The sequence below is a fragment of the Chlamydotis macqueenii genome, chromosome 15 (genome assembly GCF_036417535.1).
Source record: "Chlamydotis macqueenii isolate bChlMac1 chromosome 15, bChlMac1.mat, whole genome shotgun sequence".
In the NCBI taxonomy this organism is placed as follows: Eukaryota; Metazoa; Chordata; class Aves; order Otidiformes; family Otididae; genus Chlamydotis; species Chlamydotis macqueenii.
In genome coordinates, this window is record NC_141570.1 from 5999938 (window position 1) to 6018156 (window position 18219).

Sequence of the window (18219 nt, forward strand, 5' to 3'; positions counted from 1 at the left end):
CTGTGGGCAGACTGGGTGAAACTGGCCAGGGTTGGGAAGGCTGTGTGTGTTGGGGGCAGGATAGAGGCAGAGGATTTGTTCTTGCTGCAAGCAAAAGGGGGTGTCCAGTGGGGAATGCACTGGAAGAGGCAGACATTGGAGACTGGGCCTATGCTGCATTGACAAGGGAGAAAACCAGAGTCCTTGGTTTTTTTAAAGGAAAATCCACCAGGTTGTTGAAATGCTCTAGTCTCCTTAGCCTTTTGTTGCCTTATCTCTGCTCTTTTCTGAGATGCCTTTGACAATCTGTACTGATACTTGTCCCAGAGACTTCTTACTCTCTAATTTGTCTATAGGGATTAACATAACCTGTCATTTTAAAAGGCCTAGCTTTTAAAAGACTAGTTTCTATATTTTGCTGGTGGAAGTTATTGTAAAATCTTTGCTAAAGTTTAATCAGCTTTCCTGCTTGAGAGAGTTGGTGTCTGGTAGAGCTTGGGATGTGATGGTTTGGTTTTTTGCTGCAGTCATCCAGTCTCTGTTTTTCTTCCATGCAATGGTTATGCTACTTCCGTACTTCACAGCGGTATGTTGAAAATAAATACAAACTTGGGAAGCTCATAAATACTCCTCTGATTAACAGGTACGTAAAAGACTTGAGCATGGCTTGTGTTCTCTTCTGCTTTCTGTCCTGTAGGTTTACATTGAGGACTCCCTTGGGGAACGCATCTGGGTGGACAGCCCTCACTGCAAGACGTTTGTGGATAACATCCAAACAGCTTTTAACACAAAGATGCCTCCCAAGACCATGCTCTTGCATGGGGAAGTTGGGCGGAGCGGAGGGGACCTTAGTGCTGGTAAGAAGATGTTTAAGAAGTGGGAACAAAGGGGTAGGGAGATGATGGAGCCTGGTGAGAATAGTTTGTAACTGGGTGGAGTCACATAGACCAGGCTTTGAGTTCCAGGCTTTGCTTTTCCTCTCTTTGGGGCTCTTTCATTTCTGGGAAGTGTTTGAGGGTAGGCAGTGAAAGAGGCTTGGAGAATGTGCCTGTATGTGATACAGAGTGAGGAAGTGACTAGTTGTGGCCTCCTTCAGTGTTGCTGAAGGGGATCTTTGGAAGAAGCTGAACACTTGAAAGCGTGAGTGAGCGTTCTCTAGAAAGAGGAATTGTCTCATGAAGTGTGCTGGTCTCTCTTAGGGAGTAGCCCGCACCCTTCCATGACAGAGGAGGAAGACAGCCAGAGTGAGCTGCTGATTGCAGAGGAGAAAATGAGCCCAGAGCAGGAGGGCCAGCTCATGCCCAGGTACAGTGCCTCTTCTTCTCCTGATGTAGCTGTGTGGCAGATCTGCTTGTGCTCACCCACTCCTACAGTGCTGTGGCAGGGAGCTCCCTCTCTGCACTAGCTGTACCGTGGCACTTGCTAGAGCATGTTGAGCGTTAGCTAAAACTGGTTCCGGGGTAAAAGAGTAGATTTTGTTTGCTTGTAATGCGTACCACAAACAAGAAATGGTGCTGATCTCTAGACACAGCAAACTGTGACCAAGCTGGCTTGCATGGAAGTGAATAAAATGCAGTTTGTGTGGCCCAGGTATGACGACCTTGCAGAGAGCGTGGAGGAGTATGTCCTAGACATGCTGCGGGACCAACTCAACCGGCGCCAGCCAATGGACAATGTCTCCAGAAACCTCCTTCGACTGCTGACGGCAACCTGTGGCTACAAAGAGGTGCGGCAGATGGCTGTGCAGAGGCTGGAGATGTGGCTGCAGAATCCGAAGGTAAGGATAGAAGCTGTCAAAGCATGACTCTTCTGGACTTGGTCTGAAATTCAGACAGGTATGTTTCTGATCTGTGGTGGCGAGTGGCTGTAGCCTTTCTGCTCTTCCTCTGCAGCTGACCAAGCCAGCTCAGGACTTGCTGATGTCAGTCTGTATGAACTGCAACACCCACAGCTCCGAGGATATGGAAGTTATCTCCAACCTGATCAAAATTCGTCTCAAGCCAAAAGTCCTTCTCAACCACTACATGCTGTGTGTCAGGTGAGTGAGTAACTGGGAGGAGAAAGCACTCTGGAAGATGTGCCCAGGGCCTTGATGGTCTCAGTATCTCTGCATAGTGGTTTTTAATACTAGCTTGGACCATGGGGTGTTCTGTGTAACATTTAAATTAACTTCACTGGGCTGGGAGTCTATCAGTAATCCTTTGGTTACTAATGGACATGTGTGCTGCTCCATTGTCTTCTCTTTTGTGGGTAAAGTACTTCAAGGAGAAATCAAAACAGTGGGTCTAGCAGCAATGAAACCTCAGCTGCAATACCTCTGATCTTCCCTTACAGAGAGCTGCTGAATGCGCACAGGGATAACCTGGGCACCACAATTAAGTTTGTGATTTTCAACGAACTATCAAATGCGAGAAATCCCAACAACATGCAGATCCTGTACACTGTGCTTCAGCATAGCTCAGAGCAAGCTCCAAAGGTAGGTTTAGTCTGTCTTGTGTGACTGCTTGTGATCCCAGGCCCTCACCTGAGAGATTTAGTTGAATTGAGGCTCAGATGAAATGCTTTCACATGCATCTGTGTGATCTGTGTCACACTGTTTTGAAATTATATTATTGCACTTGTCAGAAATAAATGTGCATGGGCATTTTCTAACTCCTGTATTCTGGGTGACCAGCCTTGTGGTAATGTAGTTTCATGAAGGAAACATTATTCTAGCTCGCCGGGGGTCTGAAGGACAGGCATACCACCAGCATTGTTTCCTTGTGTCTTTTCATTTTGTGGATACAGATAAGTTACAATGCACTGAAAGTTTTCTCTTTCTGTATGGCCTCAGTACCTAGCAATGGTGTTCCAGGACCTTTTGACTACTAAGGATGATTACCTGCGGGCTTCACGGGCTCTGCTGCGAGAGATCATAAAACAGACAAAACATGAGATCAACTTCCAGGCCTTCTGTCTGGGTCTTATGCAGGAACGGAAGGAGGCCCAGTATGCAGAAATGGAATTCAAGGTACCACTTCCTTTGACTCTTGTGCTGCTGCATGTACCAGTGGCATACTGGGCTCCTTTGTATTTGTTTTTCTGGCTGTTGTTTCTTTTGCTCTTTTTTTTATCTGAGTCAGTATTTGTGTCTCATGTTTTACAGCAGTGCTTCCACATCCCATTTCCAGACATCCATGATTGTTATTTTTTGAGGAAACACTTTTCCGGAAGGCAGCTTTGGATATTGCTGATTTAACTCACTTGTTATATTTCTTTTAAGGAGCGATTTGTCATCCACATAACTGATCTGCTGGCTGTCTCCATGATGCTTGGTATCACGGCCCAGGTGAAGGAGGCTGGAATTGCTTGGGACAAAGGAGAGAAAAAGAGTAAGTAGAACAACCTAGGTTCCCTCTGAAGATGGACAGCTTGGTAGATGTCTTCTGGCAGTGCTGAGGTGGGGGAACTAAGCAAGACTTAGGAAGAGGTGTAAGCCTCCATTCTGAATGGAGGCATGGCAGTGCTTGCCATCATCCTGAGACTGACAGAGGCAGGGGATGTGGCATTTGCATGGCTGGGTAAGTATACAGGCGCTTTTCATATCTATAGAAGCAGTGGTTGAGAGGCTGGGGGAAGGGGACCCTGTGTGGAGGGGTCTGAGGAGCTGGGTCTCTCCTGGAGGGCCAGTCATAAGAATTACCAGGTACCCAGTGCTGAGGAGACAGGCCTTGGGGTGGCAGTGAAGTGACTACACAGATGTTGTCTTCTCACAATGCTAATTAATCTGTGCTGCATCTTGGGGCTTTGTTGCAATGCTCATTGGAAAGTGAATCAAGTGTGCTCTCAGTGCTGATATGCTTAAGGCTGTCTGAGATACCTCTTCCCAGTTTACTGTTGATGCCTCAGAGCCCTGGTTACTGTCTGCTCTTGAAACAGCCACCCTCTCCTGCTTGGCCCCTGATGGGGCTCTGTTATGTGTTTAGTTTGTAACCCGACTGTTTTGCAGACCTGGAAGTGCTGCGCTCTTTCCAGAACCAAATTGCTGCTATCCAACGAGATGCTGTCTGGTGGCTTCATACGGTTGTTCCTTCTATCAGCAAGCTGGCTCCAAAGGACTACGTGCACTGGTAAGAGAGTCAGCCTGAGCCTGGTAATCTGCTGTGCTTAACCAGCTGCTTTCCCAGCGTATGACGTACTATGAAAAACCACACATATGCTAGGGTTTGGTTAGAGTTCTCTCCCCTTATCAGGCAGGGAGCAGAAGCAGTGTTATTAGCAGGGTTTAGGCTGGGACTGTCTCCCTCTCAGGAATTTCTGCAGATGCATCCTCTTACCAGAAATATCTGATAATGGGAAGTATTTCTGATTTATATTATTTGGGTTCACCCAATAGGAAATTTTCAGTTACCTGACCAAGCATAATCCCTGTGGACCCCATATTTTCTTTTGTCTGACATGCTTTTTGAGGCTGTACAGTTGAGAGCTTTGTAGATAGTGCTGTGCTCTCTGCCTGCTTCTAGTTATATGCTGGGGTCTGGCTCAAGGCATTACTGAGGTCAAGCCAGAATTAATAGTATCTGATATACATTCACTGGAACTGTAAACGCCCATTGCCTATACTGTATAGTTCTCTCTGTTGTGATTTGAGTTGTACTTTTGCCAGACTAGCTTATCTGAGGGGGCTCCTTCACATGTAAGATGGGAAGCATTGGCAGGAGTCTGGGGAGACTGAACTGCTGAATGTGTTCTTGAGCCTCTGTTGTTTTCATCTCTACAGCCTCCACAAGGTGCTCTTCACAGAACAGCCAGAGACCTACTACAAATGGGACAACTGGCCCCCTGAGAGTGACCGCAAGTGAGTGTGTGCCCCACCCGTAACTGGCACAGGCACAGAGCTGCTGTAGCTGGAGGGAGAGGAACTGGTGTTCCTTATATAGCTCTGTGTTGGAAGGGTTTGGAACTGTGCTTAGATTTTCTTCATTTGTTATATTGCCTTAAAATTGAGGGATATTGCTTCACTCTCCATCTGTTCCTCTTCCTCCTTCATTCCTGTTCCCTGTGCCAAGCTGTTCTATATCTTGGTGCTGTAATTGTAAGAAGGGCAGCCCTGCACTGTATGGTTTGTACTGGGGTAACGTTAGGGAGCTCATACTCAAGCAGGCTAAAGTGTAGAGGTAAAGGCAATGCCAGCAATATTCTGTAAAACAATTTGTTTCAGGTATTTGCATTTGGAGCCGGAGACCAGGGAAGGGGTTGTAAACTAAGCTGTGATTTATCTTCTGCCCAGATGAGCTCTGGCGTCTGTGCAGGGTTTCAGGAACCCTCATGCTGCTGTTAAAAGAAGCATGATTGATGTCTGATGTCTCATGCAGCTTCTTCCTTCGCCTCTGCTCCGAGGTGCCCATCCTTGAAGACACACTGATGCGGATCCTTGTGATCGGTTTGTCGCGGGACCTTCCTCTTGGCCCTGCGGATGCCATGGAGCTTGCTGACCACTTGGTGAAGCGGGCTGCGGCTGTGCAAGCAGATGGTGAGACTGCACAAAGCTCCAGCCAGCAAGTGTGGCTGTCTACACATCCTCTTATTGCCACCTAGGGCTGAGGTGGCTCCTAACATGTACCAAAGAACTTTTGCATCACTTCGAGCATGTTTTAGTAGTGATGGCTAAGCACTTGGCTCAAAGCCAGGCACACATTGCTCTTGCTTTCTCACTAGAGAAGCTTCTTTGTTTCTACTACTGTTTCTCCCTGTTAATGGTTTCCTGTTATGGAGTATTTGGGAAATTATTAGTTGTGTAGGGGATGAGAGACTGTGAGTAGCCCCCCAAAGTCTGGAGTTTCAGTTTAGTCCCTTTATGTAGACCGTAAAATGAATAGACATTATTAGGCCATCAAAACACGAAAGGGTTGGAAGTTAAAGGAGTTAACCCATGTATTGTATACTCCTCCCAGTTTGAATAAAACACTGTTAGAGAATATCAGTTACAAAAACAGCCTTAACTCTTACCCCTTTTATGGATTCATTCAACATTTGCCCCAGATTTCTGCATCCTTGAAGAGTTATGTCTGTTTATTTGAGCTGTATCTGTTTGTGTCAGAGTTGAGGGGCTTGTCAGAGTTTGATTCTAAGGCATCTTATGTGCTCTTAGTGCTGACTGGTTAATAGCAAAGTCTAATCCAGATCTGGTCAGTGCAAGTGGAATGAGCCACACTTAGCTGTTGAATATCCTGTGAATATCCAGTCTCTCTGAATAGCATTTTAAATGCTGCACCATTTCAAATACTGGAAGTCTCAGAGTTAAGTTAGAGCAAGTCTGAAAACTTGCAACAAAGCTGAAATTTTAGTTCCTCTGAGCCCCAGGAGTTCTAAGCAGGTTCACTGCTTACCTGAAGAAATATATTTGAGTTTTGAAAAAGATACAGGTATCATATTGGATGTATTTGGGGAAAAAAAAAAACCTGCCCTTATGAAGAATTTACACCAAATTGCAGCTGAAAAGCTTGATACCCTTATATATTGACTTGTAGCTTTTTTAAGTGTTGCTGCTTCTTAAGTGTTGGGTTTTTTTGTTCCTGTAATATCGTAAGAACAAGCCCACAATAACATAGTTGCTTGAAGTAAAAATTTTGTTACACTGTGATGCTTTTCTTGAAGGACATTCAGCCAGGTAGACAGGTCAATAACTTGCTTAGTCTTTTCTTCCCCTCCTCCAGATGTTGAGGTCCTGAGGGTAGAAAGAATCCAGCTGATCGATGCAGTCTTAAATTTGTGCACTTACCACCATCCAGAGAATATCCAGCTACCTCCAGGGTAAGGCTTATCACATGGACAATCTTCTTGTGATCTAGGTAATTTTCACCTTGTAACTAACAATACTAGCTGACAGATTTTGAGATGCTTTTACCTATTACAATTTCTAATAACAAAATAATGAGGAAACCTTTCTAATGTCATGTTCAGGTGGGAATTTCTCTAGGGCAAGTGAGACCTGAGTCATGGAATGGACTTTCCTCTACAAGCACTCTTTACACTCTAGATTTTCAGCTGAGTCCTGCTGTCCCTCCTGAGAGAGGCTTCCTTTTTTTTAAATTATTTTATTTATTTATTTATTTTGAAAGCCACTAAACTGGTGTGGCTGAATCCAAACAGTGCATGATTAAAGACAAAACCAGTCTTGAGATGGGCTTAAGTAACCAAATCTAACCACTTGTATCCAATGATGGCTTTTGCAGGTACCAGCCTCCAAATCTAGCTATTTCCACCCTCTACTGGAAAGCTTGGCCTCTCCTGCTTGTAGTGGCTGCATTCAATCCTGAAAACATTGGTGAGTGTGGACATTTCTCAAGATACTAGTTCCGCTGCACAAACTGGCCAAGGTTCTGTCTGCTGAAGTCTGATTCCCTGTGTTCAAGGCATGTGCTGAGTTGCCGAGATAACTGCAGTTCACTGACTGCCTGTTCCCTGTGTGTGCAAAAACACACAGTGTCAGGGTTTGGACCAGCATGTGGCTGGAATCACATCGTCTGTGCTCCTAAGTGTGGTGAGCTGTTCTGTAGTGAGTTTGTTGTGTGTCTCCCACTTCGGGGTGTGTTCGAATAAAGACCCTCACGTTTTTTTTCCTGTATCCCTGATTGCCCTGCTCTTCTCTGCCACAGGTCTGGCTGCATGGGAGGAGTACCCCTCTCTAAAGATGCTCATGGAAATGGTCATGACCAAGTTAGTATGCATATATCCCTAAATAATCAAATAGGCCACTGAAAACACATATTTTCCTTTCCAGTGAGACTGGTTTAAACTAAGCTGGCTGGCAGCAACAGTGCAGTTTGAGTGGGAAAGGTGCTGTCCCCCAACAGAAATGTTAACATCGAGGGAATAAAGCTGAGAAAAAGGGAGGGATGACTGTGATGTGCCTTGCCGCAAAGGTCTCTCTGGCCCTGTTGAGAAGCTGCCTTGTTTTTAACAAGTTGCCTAATGGAGCTGGGGTCCTGGGGACTTTGTGACTGTGGTTCATGAATTTCAAATAGACAAAGATAACCATTTTTTTACTTGTTTTCTCAGTAATTATTCCTATCCTCAATGTACCTTGACGGATGAGGAGACACGCACAGAGATGATTAATCGTGAACTTCAAATCTCCCAGAGAGAAAAACAGGAGATTCTTGCATTTGAGGGTCATCTGGCTGCTGCATCCACAAAACAAACAATTACAGAGAGCAGCAGCCTCTTGCTGTCCCAGCTGACAAGTCTGGACCCTCAGTAAGTAGCCTTCTGCAGTATGGTGCCATCAGGAAATCACAGTTAATGCTAGTCAGGAACGCCTGCTGCTTATAGGGTGGCTGATGTGGGCAAGAAGAGTCCTGAAATTTGATAGCCTGTGAGATACGGGGCACATTTGGTCCTTGTCCTTCTGTTGCCACCTGCATGTGATGCTCCTGCACTACTGAGCTGGCTGTTCCTCATCAACACCAGAGTGGAAGTATGTCTGCCTGTGGATAACTTCTTGTTTCTCTGGCAGGGGCCCCCCACGCAGACCTCCACCACATGTCCTGGAGCAGGTGAAAAGCCTGAACCAGTCACTTCGCTTGGGCCATCTCCTGTGTCGCAGTCGTCATCCTGACTTTCTTCTCAACATCATTCAAAGACAGGTGGGCTCCCTCGATGGCTTGGCTGTGTTGGGATCTGATCCCTTGTCTCTGAAACTTGAGCAGAGCAAGAGGCAAAAGGAAGCTAAGTAAGATGCTAAGGAAGGCGGTTTACTGCTCAGGAGTTAAATGATCAGTGTGCTGCATCTATGTTCTGCTGATCTTCTATTGTTCTCCTGCTTCCTAGGCCTCATCGCAATCAATGCCATGGCTGGCAGATCTGGTTCAGTCCAGTGAGGGCTCCTTGGACGTCCTACCTGTGCAGTGCCTTTGTGAGTTCCTGCTTCATGATGCTGCTGATGAGTCAACCTCAGGTGAAGAAGAAGAGGAGGGTGAGAGTAAGGAGCAGCGTGCCAAGAAGCGCCAGGTGAGTAGTTTCCTGGGGATCAGTTCTGTTGCCTACTTTCTGTGCATCCTGGATTTGATTTGATTGGAAAAGCCAACTTCTTGCTCCACAGAGACAACAGAAACAAAGGCAGTTGCTTGGACGTTTGCAAGACTTGCTGTTGGGTCCCAAAGCAGATGAACAGACAACCTGTGAAGTGCTTGACTATTTCCTACGACGCCTGAGTTCGTCCCAGGTGGCCTCACGGGTCTTGGCCATGAAGGTGAGCAAAATAAAATCTTCGTGATTAGGGTTTTTCGGAAGCTGAGGGCAAAGTCCTAGATTCTCATGAGTCCAGAGCCAGCACAGTGAAATTGTTTCATGTCATCCTTCTTCAGTAACTTATCTCAATCTCCAGACCCTATCAAATGCACTTCTACTCCATGTTGCTCAGAAGCCTTTCTTTGTTCAACAGCCAAGTAGTACTTTTCTTAAGATAGAGCTGGATTTTGCTGTGTTTCCTGTGAAGTTCAGGTGTAGGCTCAGCAGATCATGTGCTGCATGGAGTAATTGACAGCAGCTGTTTTCTGTAGGGAGTGTAAATGAGTGAGTGCCTGGTGCTCCAGAGCACAGTAGAGGCAAGCAGAATTGCAGAGAGCTCAAAAAGATGCTGACAGAAGACTGAAACTTCAAGCAGCGTAGCTGTCAAGCAGACACATTATATGAGATATAAAACCTGTTGTGTGCTGCATTCGGATTGTTCCATGATGTTTGAACTCGTTTCTATTATATTTGCTAGTATGAAACTGGTGGTCCAGCTGTGGCTTCGCATGCAACAGCTGTGTCCCTGTGCCTTCTGCAGGGCTTGTCCTTGGTGCTGTCAGAAGGAGGACTGCGTGATGGAGAGGAGAAAGATCACCCCATGGAGGAAGACTCTGGCGATTCTGAACTGCTGCAGGGATATCAGTGGCTGCTGAGAGACCTCCCGAGGCTGCCGCTGTTTGACAGTGTTAGAGCAACAACAGCTCTTGCCTTGCAACAGGTAGGTGTTAGTAGCTGGAAGGGATAAGTGACCAGCTTATTCTTTGTCCTGCTCATGCTAAAACAAATCTGAGCAAGCTGTGTGTGGGTGCGATACTGACATGTTCATATGCTTGCAGAAGAATTTTTCTTATGCTGGTGCTTGTTTGCATTAAATCTTGATTTCTAAGGAGAGAAATTCTCATTCTAGGCCATCCACATGGAGACAGATCCCCAGACCATCAGTGCTTACCTGGTGTACCTCTCCCAGCATGCCCCCGTGGAGGAGCAGGGACAGCACAATGACCTCGCTCTGGTGAGAGGCCAGGTTGCTCTAGGGCAGAGGCGTTGCACGGGGGGAACCTGGCACGTCTTAGGACAGTAGTAGGCATGTGACTTGCTATGCCCGCATGATGAGGTTCTTGGGAGCATGTGAATCTGACAGCTGTGTGTTTGTGTTTCTGCGTATGTGTTGGAAAGCTGTGTCTTTGGTTTCATATCATGAAATTATATCAGAGCAATAACCTCCAGTCCAGCAGCCCATCTCAGATGGTAGGGAGAATGCAAGAGTGGATAGTGATTTAAAGGAAATCCCACCATCTGGTAGTGTTTCACAAGTAAGCAGGTGCTAAACCTGCAGTCATATATATCTGGGGAGAGAATGGGAAGTCAGGAACCTTAGTGGTGGATTATGCACTCTCCTATAACCAAAATTGGATTTCTTATAATTTTTTAAAGGTTTTTTTTAAAGGTTTTGGGTTTTTTGTGTGTTTGGCTTTTATACGATTATTTCTTTTTTTCATTGTTCTATCTCTGGGTGCTTTTTAAATTGCTCTTAAGTCCATTGAACTACATCCTTCGTAAGTCTTTTGGATATTGATGCACAGATCTAGAGGCTCATGTGATCTTTTTGCCTGCGTAGATCTGTTTAGATACATGGAGAATGTTAAATAATAAGAGTCAGTAGATCTGTTTCTTCAGAGAAATGTAGATTTTTACTAGGTAAATGCTCACTTTGTAATAAGATGCGTCAGCATGCAGCTGTGCTATAACTGGGGACACTGTAAGGTGTCACAAGATGCACGCAAATCACTGGTGTTTTCCCTTTTGTGATGATTCTGTTCTTGACTCTAAACATTGATCTCCAGAGGGATGTTAACTGGGCTGATGATGAAAACTGGGGAATGTGATGCAATGAAAAAGAAGGACCTGGCCGTCTTGTTCAGTAGAGACCTCATGGACCTTTTCCCCTTGCAGGATGTAGCCCGACTCATAGTGGAGCGCTCTACCATCATGTCTCACCTCTTCTCCAAGCTCTCGTACTGTGCTGAATCGGATGCAGTACTTGTTGCTCTTCTCTCCATCTTTTCACGCTACATCAAACGCATGCGCCAGAGTAAGGAGGGCGAGGAGGTGTACAGCTGGGTGAGTGCCTCCCTGCCTTTCTTAAAAACGTAGAAGAAACTGGACAAGTTAACAAAAGAGAAACGTGTAGTGGGTTACTGAGTATGTAGAAACCACATGTGGTTCAAGAATTCCCTGATCTGAAAATAATTGGAGGTTGGTATAGTATCAGAGCCAAGGGTATGTGGATGTAAAAAAGCTTTTTAACTTTTCCTTCAGTATCTTTTGTGGCCACTGTTGGAGATACTGGGCTAGGTAGAACTTCGACCAAATTTGTGCATTCTCATTTCATCTGCATCTCACAGATCTCATTCTCCTTCTCTCCCTGCCTTTGTTCATCCATTTTTTTTCTGCCTTTTTCCAGTCAGAGTCCCAGGATCAGGTGTTCCTTCGTTGGACTAGTGGGGAAACAGCCACTATGCACATCCTTGTGGTTCATGCCATGGTTATTCTCCTGACACTAGGGCCACCTCAAGGTTAGTGAAGTGTGCTCAGATTTATTCAAGGGGTCATGGACAATGCAGAGAGCCTTTCCTCTACCTGGCATCTCCGAACAAGTCAAGCTGGTGTTAATCCTTCTACTCACAGGCTTGTCCCTTGCAATATTTATTTGTATTTGTAAGATCTATCAGAAATTGCTGCAAAGAGTGAAGGATTTGCAGGCTTATTTTTTTGCCTTCTGCAGACTGCAGGAAGTATTATAAAATGATGTGTCCCTCCCTGCTAAACAAAAAGGACTAAGAGACTTACTATAGTATGAGAACTGGGTACTCAGACAGGTAGTTCACATTTCTACTTGATAATGTTTATTCCCAAGTTGTTTCTGACCTTTTGAACAAGAAAGTGTTCTGGTGTATTGATTTGTAGAGTGCTCGAGGTGCTTATGAACATGGGAGATAATTTTGTATCCACTCTTAAGCAGGGGATGGTGATTTTTATACCTTACTGGATATATGGTTTCCGGAGAAAAAGCCCCTTCCTACTGCTTTTCTGGTTGACACCTCAGAGGAGGCTCTGCTGCTCCCCGACTGGCTAAAGCTACGTATGATCCGCTCTGAGGTCCCACGTCTTGTGGATGCAGGTGAGCCTGTGGGATGTTTGTTGGTGTTTTAAACCCTTCTGAAAGAAAAGGGAGAGGTTTCCTTGCTCGAGTCCTCTGTGTGCACAGCCATCCTACTTGGATGCCTCTGGGTGGGACCATCAGTGTGTGTCTGGATTTTGTGACAGTCATGTCAAACATACAGGAAATTCTTTGCTACGGCCCATAGGTCTGTAAAACAGATGTACAGAATGAGCTGTTTCCAAGCAAGGAATGTTATGGGATGTCCCAGGGTGATTCCGTACTCAGCCGTGATGCATAGTTAAGGTACCAAGGGTTTGACGGCAGATACAACTGGTCTAACCATCGGACCTCCACAGCACTGAGAGGAGAACTCAGTGAAAGCTGAGACTGAAGAGGAGATCAGTGCCTTTGCTAGGGCTCCTTAGTGCAGCGTGGAAGGCAGTTCCTCCTGCACCGACCCCAGTGCTGAATCTTGCTGGCTTTTCTATGCAGTTACTATTGCTTTTAAAGTAGGGGAGTGAGTCTGTATGGATGTTGCACTTCGTGTATTTTTAAGGAAATGAGGGGCATTGAATTGGATCCTATCAAAGTTACAACAATTCAGATTGAACTAAGCTCTGCAGTCACCAGACAGCAGGCACTGCACTGCTTCTATAGGACATAGTGTGCTTGCAGTGTGGAAAGGAGTGTCTGAAGGATGTAAGCTATACCGGTAGTTACTTTTGTCCTTGCACGGCTTGTCAGTGCTCTTTTTCTCCTTGGTATTCAGGGCTTTCATCCCTTTCTTACTAATTAAATGACAGCTCTCTATAGCCAGTGATTGAATTATTCAATAATTCCTGCCTACAGCCATCAACAGATAGGGTGGAAGTTATTTTTTAATACAAATGATTGGGTTCCTGAGGTTTTGATCAAATTAAACAGAAGATCAAATTAGACAGTGAGTGAATTAACTGGAAGATGCAATAAGAAGGCGATGATTTGCAGAGCAAAGAAAACATAGTAGGCAGCTGTGAGGCTTCTGGCTTTAAGCTCTATGCAGCTCTGTCATTGATGTGTCACTGTTGGTCCAGCCAAAAGCGCAAAGATCAGGTAATAAAGATGACCCTCTGTGAGCAATTCAGAGGTCTGAGGATTCAGTGTTTGTGTATTTCAGCCCTGCAGGACCTGGAGCCACAGCAGTTGCTTCTCTTTGTTCAGTCCTTTGGAATCCCAGTTTCCAGCATGAGCAAACTCCTGCAATACCTGGATCAGGCAGTATCTCATGACCCACAGACGCTGGAGCAGAACATCATGGACAAGAGTAAGAGCTTTGTATGAGACTGACTAGGCATTCTACTTTTTCTTGAACAATTTTCACAAGTATCTCCTGTGACTTTCTTGGAAAAATCCAAACTAGTTCAGCACACTGTGTACACAGGCTGCTTTGTCAGCCTGTTGTCACTGTAGACACCTCCCCTAGAGCTTGTCTGGATGGCCCTTGGCTGTATTTCCTGAAGTAGAGAACAATTTCGTGGATTGGACTGTACAGAGTCTGAAAAATAATTTGGAGGCTAACTCGTAAAAGAAACAACACTTAAAAGCATTGTGTTCACAAAGTCCATGGGAGCAGCTCTCTTCACTGGGGGAGCTCTACAAACAGCAACCAGTTCTGTCCTGCTTTACTAAAGAGGGAAAAATGATGATGTGTTTGTATTTTTTCCTTTTTCAGACTACATGGCTCACCTTGTGGAGGTTCAGCATGAAAGAGGAGCGACAGGAGGCCAGACTTTCCACTCCCTGCTCACTGCCTCCTTACCAGCCCGCCGAGGTACTGTCTGGGATAGCCTAAACTTCCGAATATTGGAGCTGTCTTCCAAACCTTCTTCCTCGGTTGCTATTGAGAGGGACAGGAAAAGCTGTCTTCAAAAGGGATTGTGTGGCGGTGTATCGACAAACTGCAGTTAGACACCAGTCCTCACTAGAATTTTTCGCTACCGGCAAAGGGAAAAATTCCAGTATTTTTGGAGTTTACTATAATGAGTTGTTTTGAGTGATGTGGAAAAATAGTCTTGCTTGACCTCGTGAGGAAAGCTACTAAATTCCTCAATAGTTAGAGACTCTAAAGCCAAAGGTGGTCCAGTGCTGGGGCTCCAGATGCTAGCTACCATAACAGCATTTTGCTTTTCTTTTACTCCTCTTGCAGATAGTGCTGAGACAGCAAGGTCAAAATCTAGTCCTGAGAACGCTCAAGCCCAGAGTCGGATCCGGGCCTTAAGCCAGGTCCGGGTTCTGGGGCCAGAAGATGATCTAGCAGGCATCTTTTTGCAGGTACTGGTATAACCTCTAGCTGATCACCACCCTGCAGGGGAATAGCAGCTTTACAAAATCCGTTTCTCTTGTGCTTCTGTCTTCTGACCCCTTCCTCCTGCAGGGTTTGTAGGCAATAAATATGAAAGCCCTGCATGCAGTGAGGCTGTGCCATTACAACCTGCTGCAATTGATACTGGAAGGATTTTTTTTTCATGTAGTTTGAACATGATGTGCCCTATGATCATGCCTAGTACTGTCAGTGCCTAGTAGCATGTTACTGTTTCTGCGCCTTGTTTGTGCCTCCTCATTAGCGGATGGAGGATTTGTGAAATGCTCACAGGGCCTTGGCAGCAAAGCTGTGTGCAAACAGCATTTGTACTCTGGCTTGTCTGCTTGCAGAGCCTCCCTCTCTCCGTTGGCTCTAGAAGGATCCTACAGGGAACTAGTTGGCCAAGTTAGTTGCCTGTATTTGGGTTGTGTGGTGATTCCCCCACAGTGTCAGTGATGATAGTCATGTTGGGGTTGCGTAGATGTAGTTCCTGTACCAGGCACTAAAATATTGAGAAAGCTGAATCACAAGATTCCAGTTAGCCCATGGTCATTGTACAAGGTAAATCAGTCCTCAGCCTCAATATGTTTATGGTATAGCAAGTCCTTTCATTTGCTCTCATAAACTTATTCCCTTCTGTATCCTACCAGCTTTTCCCACTAAATCCAGACCCACGATGGCAGAATTCAAACCTGCGCCCACTTGCCCTGGCATTACAGCAGGCCCTGGGGCAGGAACTGGCTCGCATCCGCCAGGGAAACACACAGGTAACCGGGATCACAGCACGACTTCTCCAGGCAGTAGCTGCACTGATGAACTCACCGCACAGCGGTGCGTTGGTGATGGCAATGCATCGTAACCACTTCATCTCCTGCCCGCTGATGCGCCAGTTGTACCAGTATCAGGTGAGCAGTGTAGGACAAGAATCTTTGTAGCATTGAAGAAAGAGGAGTGGGGAGGAAACAGAAAATCTGCAGTGTGTCTGCTTTGTTGAGGGTAGACCTTCTGCCTGTGTAATACTGGATATACAGCGTGGGTAGGGACTCAAGTTGCCTGGACATAGGCATCTGAATGCAGGCTGGCCACATTAGCCTGGCTCTGCTGAGAACTGAGGCTTGCACACAGAGTTAGATGTGTCCTACCTAGTCTGGTAACTGTGCATTACTGTGGATTTGCAGCTGTGGGTCTCTGGTGGCTTTGGGATCTCTAGTCTGTGCTGTTCTATGGCATGGAAATGTCTTGCAAGCCAGGGCATTTGCAGACAACTTGAGAGCTGAAGTCTGTAATTCTTTAAAGAAATCTTCAGAGCAGGCTGAGATTCATCTGATGAAATATCTCATTCCTTTTGGAATAAATGAAATAGTGAGAAGGCACAGAGTTACCCCTAGTTATGCTGGGAAAGATACTGTATATGTGACTGGTCATCTGCCTTGCATTTGTACACTAGAAGCTGCTGCCTTGATTTCAGTGAGCTACGGTCCAACAGAGGAGGTGTGCTCTATGTATTCTTGGCAGGATGTGGCACTATCTTCATCTTTCCTGCTGTCTTTGTTGTATTCTTGAAATGTGTATAAGCAAGTCTCTTTTGCTGTTCTCCCCAGCGCTGCATGCCACAGGACACTGCGTTCTCCTCACTCTTCTTCAAAGTCCTCATGCAGATGCTGCAGTGGTTGGAGAACCCAGCAGTGGAAGATGGTCCATTGCGTGCTCAACTGAAGGCCTTTGCTGTGCAGTACTCCTCAAGACACAGGATCAGTGATGGTACTGGCATTGTGCAGCTTAGGGGACTCAGAGTGGGACAAGAAAAGGAAAGAAACAAAACTGCACCCAGAGCAGAAAGTGGGGTGGGTTACCTTTTAGAAAGTTGTGCTTAGGAGTAGCAAAGAGAGGGTTTGTGTTGTGTTATATAAACTCTGTGAGGATACAGACAAGTGATTTAGCTCTAGGGGTTTGCAGTAGACACCTGGTAGCATCTCACCAAGCACAGCAGATCTTTCAGGGAAAACTTACAATTGCTAAGCCTAGGAATTCTGTGCTAGCTGTAGTCCTGAAAAATGGGCATGCAAGAATGCCTCTGGAACAAGGTCACATCACGACTTGTAGAATTGTTTATCGTCTGCCACCTGTTGGGAGGAGGAATCTATAACCAAGAGCTTAGGCATGGAAATGGGTCTGTGGTTTTAGAGTTTTCTCTTAGACACATGTCCCTGTAGCATGCAGAAGAATTGTCAAGGGTTTCAATGGGAGTGAAATGGCAGCAGAGTGTACTGTGTTTGTATGTTTGCGTAGTTGTGCCCTGGACCCACGTGGGGCTTCTGTAGAAGGGAAGCCTGATGTAGGGGCTGGCTTGGCCCTGTGATGCCAATACCGTGATTTCTTTGCAGTTCGAGGTGGCTTCTTGCACCTCACAGAAGCTCTGACTTTCCGTCATGACCCTGACTTGATCAGCTCCACGGTACGTGCCATCATTGCAACCCTGAAATCAGGAGAGAAGTGTAATGTGGAGCCGGAGCTCATCAGCAAAGGTATGGCTTTCCTTCCGCTCTCCTTCCCTGTTGCAGCAGCAGATTGAACTTCCAGCCCAGCAAGGGAGTGCCTAGTGTGCAGGCTATGGGAAACTGCCTTCTGCTTGGATCAGAAAATGTGAACTTATCTAAACTTGGCCCTGTCTTGTATCAGCTCCTTCCCCTGCACTGGTATGTGGGTCTATAAATTGTAATCTGGGGCTGGGTTTAAGTCTCTTGTCAAACTGTTGGTTTCCACTAACAAAATGAGAAATACAAGCCTGCTATCCCAGATAGAAATGGTTTCCCTCTTCCTTACTGAGCCAGGCTCTCGGGAATGCTGGACTAATTGGTTTCATTATATTCTTACAAGGTTCCATAGCTTTCACCACATCCTAAAGTTAACAAGTGACATCTTTCTCTACTAGTCCTTCAAGGTCTGATTGAAACTCATTCTCCATACTTGGAGGAACTCCTGACTGTCCTCTTCTCAGCTACTGTTGAGACCACTGCCAGGTTTCCTGCCATGAAACCAATTGCTGTGGTGAGCTCCTTGTTGCTCCAGGACAAAGAAGAAACACCAGTGAAGAAGGAGGTGGACAGCTGCAGGTGAGCCTAGACGATAATGGGAACTCACTGGTAGGCCTGGGTTAGTGGCATCACCACTGATATTGGCTTTGTTTTCTCCTTAGTACTGAAGCTGCTTGGCTAGGACCCTCCTCTGGCCTTCTTAACGACTGGCTGGAGATGCTGGACCCAGAGGTGATCAGCAGCTGCCCTGATCTCCAGCAGAAGCTGCTGTTCTCCTGGAACAAAGTAAGGATTGTTGGGTAGAGGGACTACTGTGCTGAAACCACCTTTCTGGGGTACTGACCTGCACCTGGAAACGGGGCAAGGAGTAGTTTTTGTGTTGTGCCACATGTTGCTGTATCAGTTCCAAAGCAGTACAGACTGACTAA

At 45.9% G+C, this 18219-nt stretch overlaps 1 protein-coding gene across 6 annotated transcripts in view; it reads left to right on the forward strand.

Annotated features, from left to right (window-relative positions):
• The window catches only part of INTS1 (integrator complex subunit 1), a 29530-nt gene that overhangs the window by 1641 nt on the left and 9670 nt on the right, over positions 1 to 18219 (forward strand). For 4 of the 6 annotated variants that reach the window (XR_015260197.1, XM_086759621.1, XM_086759624.1 and 1 more), the window contains exons 5-34: positions 677 to 836; positions 1179 to 1284; positions 1570 to 1756; positions 1872 to 2017; positions 2314 to 2455; positions 2813 to 2989; positions 3242 to 3350; positions 3968 to 4088; positions 4739 to 4816; positions 5334 to 5491; positions 6675 to 6771; positions 7194 to 7285; positions 7617 to 7677; positions 8020 to 8217; positions 8477 to 8606; positions 8791 to 8970; positions 9062 to 9211; positions 9791 to 9970; positions 10160 to 10264; positions 11206 to 11373; positions 11717 to 11828; positions 12272 to 12433; positions 13572 to 13718; positions 14127 to 14225; positions 14601 to 14725; positions 15407 to 15661; positions 16358 to 16517; positions 17141 to 17281; positions 17689 to 17869; positions 17953 to 18076. Coding sequence is in view for 5 of the 6 variants with exons in the window: in XM_086759621.1 (XP_086615747.1) it covers positions 677 to 836; positions 1179 to 1284; positions 1570 to 1756; positions 1872 to 2017; positions 2314 to 2455; positions 2813 to 2989; positions 3242 to 3350; positions 3968 to 4088; positions 4739 to 4816; positions 5334 to 5491; positions 6675 to 6771; positions 7194 to 7285; positions 7617 to 7677; positions 8020 to 8217; positions 8477 to 8606; positions 8791 to 8970; positions 9062 to 9211; positions 9791 to 9970; positions 10160 to 10264; positions 11206 to 11373; positions 11717 to 11828; positions 12272 to 12433; positions 13572 to 13718; positions 14127 to 14225; positions 14601 to 14725; positions 15407 to 15661; positions 16358 to 16517; positions 17141 to 17281; positions 17689 to 17869; positions 17953 to 18076 (4251 nt within the window). In the remaining variant the exon portion in view is untranslated. Of the gene's footprint in view, positions 1 to 676; positions 837 to 1178; positions 1285 to 1555; positions 1757 to 1871; positions 2018 to 2313; positions 2456 to 2812; positions 2990 to 3241; positions 3351 to 3967; positions 4089 to 4738; positions 4817 to 5333; positions 5492 to 6674; positions 6772 to 7193; positions 7286 to 7616; positions 7678 to 8019; positions 8218 to 8476; positions 8607 to 8790; positions 8971 to 9061; positions 9212 to 9790; positions 9971 to 10159; positions 10265 to 11205; positions 11374 to 11716; positions 11829 to 12271; positions 12434 to 13571; positions 13719 to 14126; positions 14226 to 14600; positions 14726 to 15406; positions 15662 to 16357; positions 16518 to 17140; positions 17282 to 17688; positions 17870 to 17952; positions 18077 to 18219 lie in introns of those variants that run through there. The other 2 variants (XM_086759622.1, XM_086759623.1) reach the window with 2 other exon arrangements.